Source organism: Lactuca saligna, chromosome 7, assembly GCF_052625555.1.
Source record: "Lactuca saligna cultivar CGN05327 chromosome 7, ASM5262555v1, whole genome shotgun sequence".
Taxonomy (NCBI): Eukaryota; Viridiplantae; Streptophyta; class Magnoliopsida; order Asterales; family Asteraceae; genus Lactuca; species Lactuca saligna.
In genome coordinates, this window is record NC_136423.1 from 105882227 (window position 1) to 105892816 (window position 10590).

The following is a 10590-nucleotide window of genomic DNA, read 5'->3' on the forward strand; positions in this document are numbered from 1 at the left end:
TTATTATAAAGAAATTAAAAAGTCATGAGAGTTTCAAATAAATGTGGTGAAAGGAAAAATACTTAAGAGTTGTATAGTATGATAATTTAAGGAGTGCAGTTAATATAAGGGGGTGTTTGGGTTAGTTTTTTAGATGCTAAAAGATGTTTTTGAAAAAGTTTCAAAAAGTTAAGTTTTCCTAACTTTTCCAAAAAATTTATTTTCCTTGTTTGCAAAATTTAAAATAGTTTTTAAAAATCTTTTACCAAACATCTTTCGCCTATAATTTTTTTCTAAAAATTCACCTATAATCTTTTTCTAAAAAGACACCACACATCCCTAAATAGGGTAAAATTCGAAGAGAAAATGAAAAGGATGGCGATAATCATTTCCTCTAAACATAGGGAGTCTGTTGAATATCAGCATAAAATTGGTAGCACGAGCCTGCAAAAACAGGCATTTAAAAATGATATTCACGACTTCTCCAATCTCTGTCGTAACGTCACCAAATTCTTCAATTCTCCCTTACGTCTCTCTCTCTGCTAGCCTCTCTCAGATCCCGGGGAGACCATCTACCTTTGTCCCCGCCTCCGTCAAGCGGGTTCCGGTTAAAGGCAGTAGAACACATTCCACTTCCACACCGCCGCCGCAAAGCGATATGTCAGTCACAGTTCCTATGCCAGCTGAGGATGAGCCCTTTATTAGTTCCAGAAACCGTAAGGATGAAGTGATAATTTGGTTTTTACACTTGTAGTGTATATGTACTACTACTACTATTATGTTGTTTAGGAAGTAGACGCCTCTAGTTATATCTTGTTATCTGCGGTATTTTGAGCATATGGTGTGTGGGAATTGACGGTCTTGCAGCAAGCAGAGTTATTAGTGTGGATTCAGTTAGCCAAATTTACAATCAGTTTGGGCGAAGTTGGGCACTCCGGTGGTGTTCACACGGTTAGGATCTGTGAGTATACTAGAATTAGAATCAGTTGGCATCCTGTGGGAGTGATGGGGTGAGGATCTGAGAACATGCTAGAATTAATGACATGTTAGACTAATAAGCCGTTGTACTTAGGGTTTCTGATGTTTCATCTAGACTTGTAACCATGATTCAAAATACAAGCAGCTTAGACAAATTATTCACATGGGAATAACAGATAACTAGATACAGTTAACCATCAGCAAAGTCAAATCGGTTGATGTATGCTCTTCCCTTTGCTTTGGATGTAGGAATATCTGTGTGGTCTTGAAATGAAATGTGCCTCTCTGGGTTGGAGATTGATGCGCAACAGGCGAAATTATTCTCAGTTCCAAAATGTTAGGGAAACACCAAACAGTGTATGATACTTTGTAGTACACTACAACTTGTTGAATTGGCAAATGAAGTTATGCTTCTTAATAAGAGAGGGCTGTTTGATGATAAATGAATCATTAAAATTATGTCTTTTTATTATTATGTTGTAAATCGGTATATACTAGTTTCTGGTTGTTAGTTGGTCTTTTTCCTTGTTTAATATTTTATTATTACATTTTCAGTTTAGTTTGTTTTTGGATTTACCATTAATTTCCCTTCACTAGTAACCCTATGGCTACATTAGTTACATGGAAGAAAACTGGATGGGATAAAGTTTGTAATGATGAGGATGAGGATGAGGAGGACATTCATGTGTTTTGTACAGACTATAGACGAGAGAGACCAAGAGGGAATCCTTGCTCCATCTTTTTGAGTGGGACAAAGAATTGCAATTTTGTGTTGCTGACATGAATGCACTGTTCTGTTTCTGTCCTCCTCCTTCCTTGTTAAGAAATATGGTTTATTTATGGAATATATCTTTTGCTACCATTTTTTAGGTTAACAGGGATTCTTTATGCTCATATTTATTAATATTAAGTGACATTGTTGCAGGTGATGGTGATGGGGCAGTCTCTTCTAGTCAAACCTTGCCTCAGAAGAATAAAAATAAATACTCTATCCGCTCTGTTAGCTGTTATGGTGTAGACCTAACACCGGATAATTGTGCAGTTGCTATGGTATATTTTGTCCAAGGAGTCTTGGGGCTTTCTAGACTCGCTGTCAGCTTTTATTTAAAGGATGATTTACATCTAGACCCTGCGGAGGTACATCAATATTAGTATATTTACCTTTTTTTTGCACTTAATAGAATACAAGTGAAAATGTGTACAAAATCTACCTTTCTGTCCCTTTTGTGCAAAACCAAGGAGACTTTGTGCACCTGTGTCACTCTTTCATTCTTTGTTTTGCCACACATCTTTAGAGGTTATTTTTGTCTCTGCACATAAATTCTTTTAGGTTCACAGAATTTCATTCCGGCCTGGCGTTTAGTTGTTAATGAATACAAAATTCAATTCGGTTGGGATTCACAACATCCTTTGACCGATGGATCTCTAAATTCCGCCCTAAAACCTGTGGAGTTCAATCCCAAGCATCTCCTTCTTGTTAATAATATAGGTTCTTAAATACCCTTCTATTTTCTAAAAGGGCAACTTTATATATATATATATATATATATATATATATATATATATATATATATATACTGTATGTTTAAGCTGAATGTTTCTGTCAAATGAAGTTTCACTCAAGTCCGAAGGTTGGCCTTTACAAAAGGAATAGAGAAGAAGATTACTGTTTTATTGTTAATATGTTTATGGATTAGCCCATAATCTAGTTTGCAGTTATTAATATTTATTTAGCTAATACTAACCAGCCATACGTTATTACATGGTTGACTAGACAGCTGTGATAACCGGTTTTTCAGCGTTGCCTTGGCTTATTAAACCGGTGTATGGTTTTATCAGGTGGGTGCATATTTATATTTTTACTACAAAACCTGTAGGCTGCTTTTGTTACACTGAACTGGACTGGACAGAACAGGACAAACTTTGAATGGTGAGGTTGAGGACATTCACATTCACATTCACGCTCACGCAACCAACGCATGAGAGAGAGAGAGAGAGATGAAGAGAGGAGCGGGTGTGGGTCCCATTGACATCATAGTTGTGCATAACGATTAACAATTAAGTATTCTTACATTGCATGAAATCATTTTTCTTTTTGTAGTGACTCAGTCCCACTTTTTGGGTATCGAAGAAGGTCGTATCTAGTTTTATCTGGACTCCTTGGAGCTCTTTCATGGAGTTTAATGGCCGGTTTTGTTGATGGCAAGTATGGTGCTGCTTTATGCATACTTCTTGGCTCTCTTTCTGTTGCATTTTCAGATGTTGTAAGTACCACTACTACTTGTATTGTATCCTTATTTACGTAGGCTGTGTAGACATAAAAATCCTAGGATTTGGGACCCGAAACCAATCTCACTGCTTCAAAAAATTGCTTCTCTATTTTAGGACTCAAAAACCCTGTTAATTATGAGTTGTTGGTTAGTCTAATAATGTGTTGCACCCTGTGTATATCTAATCTTATTTGAGTTGAGGATATAAAAAGTTGTAAACTTGCAGTAGTTTTAATCGCTGGTCTAAATAGAAGCAGTACTTAATATGCTTCAATATAATTTTTAATTGTGTGGCGAGGACCTATAAAACCAAGCTTTAAGAAAAAATTATATAAAAAATAGAAAGGTATTTGTCCCAAGTCCCACCTAATAAAAATCACCAGCATATTGTTTAATTTTGGAAACCACACTTTGTAGGTTTTAGCGATTATCTATGTGGTAAAAATTAATTGATTTGTTGTTTGCTATTAATCTATAACTACAGCCTAGCCTACTACTTTACAACAACTAATGAAACATATGATTTGGGGATTTTAGAAAAATAATTGAAAATGTGGATTTCTACCAAATCATAGCCACATCATATAATCTAATCCAAACCAAAGTAGATGAATTAAAACATGAATCACACATAGCACTCATCATCGCACCTAATCTAGGGTATTATTGGCATGGTGGCTCATGCGCGTTGCCTAGCTATTGAGTAAAGCACAACTTAAATCATTAAGAGAAAAGTTATAATGGTTGCTAACAAAATCACAATAGAAATATGGAAATTACATTGATTTGGAAGGAAATTACCTTAAGGAGGTGATGTGAGAACTGTAGCCCTCCACATAGCTAATTCTTCACATGTATCCAATAAATGATCCTTGACTGGTTGAGAGTTGATCAGTTTAGCACTTGATTCTCTAAAATGTAGAGAATTAGGCTCCATTGGACTAGGAAGGAATCTTTTGTCTTGTCCTATCTAGAAAGGTGGAACAAGATAGGCTGGATCTTGTTTGGGCTCTCCTCATCATCATAAATTGCCCTAGAAAGCTTGTACGTTGAGTTCTGCGTAGCGTAACAAACAAACACAACCTTAGTTGGCTTGTAATCACTTTAATTGGTCAAAGGATGGGGGAATTAGTTGGGATAAGTAACATGGACCTACGAGTATGAAGGAGAATGGTGAGGAAGGAGTATGTAAAACTTAGGTAATAATAGGTGAAAGTGAAACACCAAAATATGTTGTTACAGTCTCCCCTACTTAAATACAAAACCACAACTGGATCCCAATTCCCAAGAGCAAATGTAGATCAACTTAAACCACAACACACTGAGAATTGTTTTTATTATATGGTACCCACACCCAACACCTCCTTTTGTTCCTTTGTCATTAAGGTTAATTCTACTTATCTGCTTCAGAAAGTCGGTGTCTTTTACAATTTCAAAAACCCCACCCTCCATCCAGATCAAAGCAAATAAGCAATGTGATACGAACCAATGTGGGGGTCGGTTTGGTCAAGTGTACAGCGTCAGAAAGGATAAAAAAATGGCTGGCAATAAGTTATTTTATTTATTTAATTAGTTTAGTTATGTTTTTTGTTTGCTAAGTTTTCTATTGAATATTATCTAGTTATTTTAGGAAGATATTCTGTTAGCAGGACACTATAATTATGGTGCTCCTAGAAGGGTCTGAAAAGTGCCTGTGTTTGAGAATAGGTAGTCTCCCAAGTCAGAAGACTAAATTTCATTAATCGCATAAAAATCAAACAATCAATGGAGCACCATAATTATAGTGTCCTGCTAACAGAATATCTTCCTAAAATAACTAGATAATATTCAATAGGAAACTTAGCAAACAAGAAACATAACTAAATTAATTAAATAAATAAAATAACTTATTGCCAGCCATTTTTTTTTTATCCCTTCTGACGCCTCCTGTACACTTGACCAAACCGACCCCCACATTGGTTCGTATCACAATGAGCCAGAGCAACAATTAAAGTCAAGAGAATGCTGGTGGTCTGTTTGTTTGTAAATTGTAATTCCATGGTTTAAACTATTAAGTGTTGTTGTAGGTTGTAGATTCCATGGTTTAAACTATTAAGTGTTGTTGTAGGTCGTAGATTCCATGGTTGTAGAGAGAGCACGTGGTGAGACACAAAGTGTATCAGGATCTCTTCAATCACTATGTTGGGGATCCTCGGCCTTTGGAGGAATCGTAAGCTCCTACTTTAGTGGCTCCCTGGTGCATGCTTATGGTGTAAGGTATGCTCAAAACAACAAATGTGGTACATGACTTTAACCCCCCCCCCCCCCCCCCCCCCCAAAAAAAAAAAAAAAAAAAAAAAAAATCCCCAATCAACTGATGTGGTGTGTAAATGAAGAATTATTGTGCTAATTTTCACAGGTTTGTTTTTGGTCTTACGGCATTGCTTCCTTTGTTGACATCTGCGGTTGCTGTGTTAGTCAGAGAGCAACGTATGGGGCGTGGTTCATCAAAAGATACTACTACTACTAGTACTAGTACTAGTATTCTTCAGCTGTGGCAAGCGGTTAGACAACCCAATGTCTTCCTTCCCACTTTATTTATATTTCTCTGGCAGGCAACTCCTCACTCCGAATCCGCCATGTTTTACTTCACGTACGCACATCATCATATATTATATATTTTATATTTACCTTTTGTTGTGCAGTGCAAGTTGTATTGCGTTTTCCATGAACTAATTAATTAATTAAAAAAAAAAGGCTAGACACTCTACTCTACATCTCTCGTTTGTGCACAAGATGTATATGGTATCTAAATTAGCCTTAGACAAGGGCTATTTTCAATGATGAGGAGGGAGGGCATTTTTGCACAGACCTCTTTTTCAGGAGGGAATAATAGATTCCAGTTTTTGTCCCATTCTGTGTAACAAAATAAACAGGGCCATCTTTTTTGACACAAGACATGTATGTTCTCTGTTGTGCATACAGAACAAATAAGCTGGGTTTTACACCAGAGTTCCTGGGGCGTGTTAAGCTTGTGACATCAATTGCTTCGCTTCTTGGTGTTGGACTTTATAATGGATATCTGAAAAATGTTCCTTTGCGCAAAATTTTTCTTGCTACTACTCTTACTGGTACTGCCCTTGGCCTCACTCAGGTTTGTATTAAATTTCTTTTTTTCCCCAAAATCCACAACCTACTTTTATCTGTTACTTTTCCTAACACTATTACCAGTTTATTCAAATTAAATCAATATACTTTTTTATTCATGGGCTGATGAAAGTAGGTTTTGCCTTATGGATTTTGCACTAATCTATTCTACGGATTTTATTATTTGTAGCTTATCCTTGTGACCGGGCTAAATAGGCAGTTTGGTATAAGTGATGAGTGGTTTGCAATTGGGGATTCTTTAATCATAACGGTTCTTGGTCAGGTATGTAATAAGTCATTCTACACCTACATTTACGTTTTGCTTTCTTTGCTTAGAGGCCAATTCAATAACAATTACACAATTCAATAACAATTACAAGTTTGAGACATCTGTTTAATACAACCATTTTTACTTTTTTTCCCCTTCTTTTGCCTTATATGGCGTATTTATAGAAGAAAAAAGAAAAGTGTATGTGCTTGTCGGTTCTTTTAATAATAACTAGGTGTGAGACCCGTATATTATACGGGTTGATTTAAAAAATGATTAAACTTAAACTATAAAAATAAAATAATTTTTAATGTACAACTTTAAAATAAGAAAGAAAGAAACTTATTTATTACAATTTAATATTATATATATGATATTTAATACTTTACATGTATAAGTATATGATTTTAATTAAAAATTAAAACAAACCAAAAATTGACAAGTGGATAATATTTATTTCAAAATTACTACAAAATGACAAGTGTCAAAACTCATGAGAGATTGACAAGTGGCAAAAAACCTTCATTTATTAAGGAGGACTAGGTGTGAGACCCATGTATCACATGGGTTTATTTAATAAAAAAAATTAAATATAAAATTTTAACAATTTGAAAAGTTTGAATTTATAAGAAAAATAAGAATTTTTTTGAATTATTAAAATTAATGAGGCTTTTATGTATTGGATACATTACATATATAAACCCTTTCTAATAAATACCTTACATATATTTTTACCTTACATATTAAATGTGGAATTTTAATTTAATAAAATGAAAAATACAATAAAATGACAAGTGGAAAATAGAAAATTTAAAAATGTTAGAAAATGCCATGTGTCCAAATAAAAGAGAAGAGGACATGTGACAAAAAAGCCTTCATTTACTAAAGAGGATAATAATAATAATGATGATGATAATAGTTATGCCACATCATATGCCAAATTATCAAAAATAGCCAAAAACCTGTTTAACCTGATATCACATGTCATTATGGTCAATATAAATTAACAATGTCTCAAACTTGTATGGTTGGTTTAATTGGAAAAACAAAAAATTGGTGGTGAAAACTTTGCTCGCTCGCGCTACAAATATGGGCAGTGCTTGCTACTTTTTTTTACATGTACTATATTTGTTAAACATTGCTAATTTGCTATTGCCAATAAAGGAATGTAACCACATACATTGCCGTTTATGTGTAAAGCAAGTATGCTGGTAAATAGGGAAGTATATTGCCAACTTTGGTAAAAAGAGTGAAGTATTTCCCGCAATTTGCCAAAAAAAGATGTATAATACCTATTAACAAGGAGAGAATTCAGAGAACAATTGTTGTTTTAAAGCTAGAATATAAACTGAACTAAACCAATAGAATTGTACACACACACACACACAGAGATGTTACCATAATTATTGTCATTATCACACATTCTTATTAAACCGTATATAAGGTTATTATAGATTTTTTTATTATTATTCTCATTCTGTGAGAATGTTTATTGAGTAGTTCTGTAAGAATAAAAATTATGCGTGAGAACAAAAATGAATAAGAATTATTAAGAATGCATTAAAATGACAATAGTTGTGTGAGGTTGAACGCATTTATATTACTAAAAAACCTATTCTGGTATTAATTCTTATAGAATAGTACTGTTCTCACGTCCGCACACAATAGTTTCGGTTGAAAAAAAAAACTTGAAAAAAGGATCTGGTTAAACTAAACCAAAAGACGGAAACTTAAACGAAGTAAAAAGATGGGTTTCAGTTTTTATTAGGGTTGAGTCGTCTGATATTGGACGAGTGGATTAGTGTAGTGATGATGATATCTGATATACTTGAGTGGAGCATAAACGAAAAGTAGGTGACATCCCATATCCTGTGTTGGTGTAATAAAGAAAAATATAAACAAAAAGTTATTTGAATTTTGATTTTTTTTGCAGGCGTCTTTCATGCCAGTTCTTGTTCTAGCAGCAAGGCTGTGTCCTGAGGGGATGGAAGCAACGCTGTTTGCAACCCTGATGTCTGTATCGAATGGTGGTAGTGTCCTTGGGGGTCTTTTTGGTGCGGGTTTAACCCAGGTTTTGGGTATCACCAAGGATCGCTTTGACAGCTTGGCCCTTCTTATAATCATCTGCAACTTCAGCTCCTTGCTACCATTGCCACTCCTACACCTTCTTCCCAATCATAATCCCCTTCCCAATCCCAAACCAAAGGAAGATGTCCCTGTTCAGTTCAAGTCTAGTTGATATTACTCATACTCATCATCACATAACCCTTCTAACACTACTTATATATAAACAGATCATCATAACAATACTGTAAATATTCTTAGATTCATCAATATCTTTAATCAACTTTGTTTAGAGTACTTGTTGTAGCCAACCCAAATTCTAGGTTGGGAACAACATATTAAACCTAAACTTGATAAGTGGGTAAAATTTTGCTATTATTTTTATATCAAGAAAAGATGATGAAAACTATAAGAATCGTTATTCGCAAAAATATAAATAAGTTGATACCAACAAATCCTTTGAACAAGGATAAAGGGATAATAAAGACATTAATCTAGATAAATGGGTAATCTTTGCTAAAAGTGGTTTAGTGGTTTTAGATAACTCTAGAAGAACCGTATACAAACTTTAGTGGTTTATAATAGGGATAATGATTGAAAATGGTAATATACTTTTTGATTTTTATATTACATCTATTATCTATATTCTTATAAATTTTAAAATTATATATATATATATATATATATATATATATATATATATATATATATATATATATATATATATATAAAGTATTTTTTTCCTTTCACCATATTCATTTGAAACTCTTATGACTTTTCAAGTTTTCTAATAATAATTATAAGCTGGTTAATAATATTAAATAAATATTAAACATTAAGTGTAATCATATATAAACTATTATATACTATATTATAAAGGTAATATTTTTCTTTTCACCATATTCATTTGAAACTCTGTATTTTTTTTTCACCACATTCATTTGAAACTCTCATGATTTTTCAATTTCTTTCTAATAATAATTATAAGTTGGTTAATAAGGTTAAATAAATATTAAACGTAAAGTGCAATCATATAAAAACTAAATTTATTAGTTTTAATATATTGTTGGAGGTAAACCATTATTATTTTAAAGATATAATTTTGGAACAATTTGTATAAAATACAAAACAGGATCAATTTAAATATAAATTTTAGTTTGATTTAAACAACTCAAAGAATATTTTATAAATAGTTAAAAGTGATTAATTGTAGTGTTTTTTTTAATAATGATTATAAGTTGGTTAATAAGGTTTAATAAATATCAAATCTAAAATGTAATCATAAATATACTAAATTTAAATTTTAGAATAATATTTTTACTGCTACTTATAAAGTTATGTTTTTAACTTTTAACATATTATACTTAATTTATTAGATTTAATATATTGTTTTATATAAACCATGATCAGTTTAAAGCTACAAAATTTTAACAGTTTGGACAAAATACATAAATTGTTATTTTAAATATAATATCACAATGTCTGTTTAAATATAAATTTCAGTTCCACTTAAAAAACAAAAGAATAATTTACAATTTATTAAAAGTGATAAATGCAAAAACTAAATTGTAATATCAATTTAACTAAAATATTTCATAAAGATATTTTTATAATCGTTAAAAGTTTTCAAATAAGTAGTTTAAAATAACTTACAATAACAATACTTAGAAATAATTCTATATAAATGATTATATTATTACCTTAAAATAAAAAAACAGTGTTTGTTTTTTTAAATAATTATAATTATAGAAATTAATATATCAAGCAAATAAATTTTTAAAAATTAATTAACAATAACAACTATAAATAACATTAAACCACACATTATATTTAATTTTATTCATGTGTAACTCGTGGGTAGAAGTCATTCAAACAATTGAGATTATGCAATTATAATAAATGTAT

At 32.2% G+C, this 10590-nt stretch overlaps 1 protein-coding gene across 2 annotated transcripts; it reads left to right on the forward strand.

Moving 5' to 3' along the window:
• Positions 1-372: 372 nt before the first annotated feature.
• Positions 373-8977, forward strand: LOC145004716 (Major facilitator superfamily protein). 2 transcript variants are annotated; one of them, XM_078963694.1, is made up of 9 exons: positions 373-695; positions 1883-2094; positions 2732-2796; positions 3059-3221; positions 5335-5483; positions 5626-5859; positions 6192-6360; positions 6544-6636; positions 8555-8977. In XM_078963694.1, the coding sequence occupies exons 1-9, from the start codon at positions 446-448 to the stop codon at positions 8858-8860; spliced, it is 1641 nt and encodes a 546-aa protein (XP_078819820.1). In that variant the 5' UTR covers positions 373-445; the 3' UTR covers positions 8861-8977. The 2 variants fall into 2 exon arrangements, with proteins under 2 accessions (XP_078819820.1, XP_078819821.1); XM_078963695.1 differs by lacking the exon at positions 373-695 and adding an exon at positions 716-1314.
• The last annotated feature ends 1613 nt before the right edge of the window (positions 8978-10590 follow it).

Coding starts and splice junctions, on each gene's coding strand:
- LOC145004716 (XM_078963694.1), top strand. CDS start 446: ATGATATTCACGACTTCTCCAATCTCTGTCGTAACGTCACCAAATTCT. Junction 696..1,882: donor CTTTATTAGTTCCAGAAACC/GTAAGGATGAAG, acceptor ACATTGTTGCAG/GTGATGGTGATGGGGCAGTC. Junction 2,797..3,058: donor CCGGTGTATGGTTTTATCAG/GTGGGTGCATAT, acceptor TTCTTTTTGTAG/TGACTCAGTCCCACTTTTTG.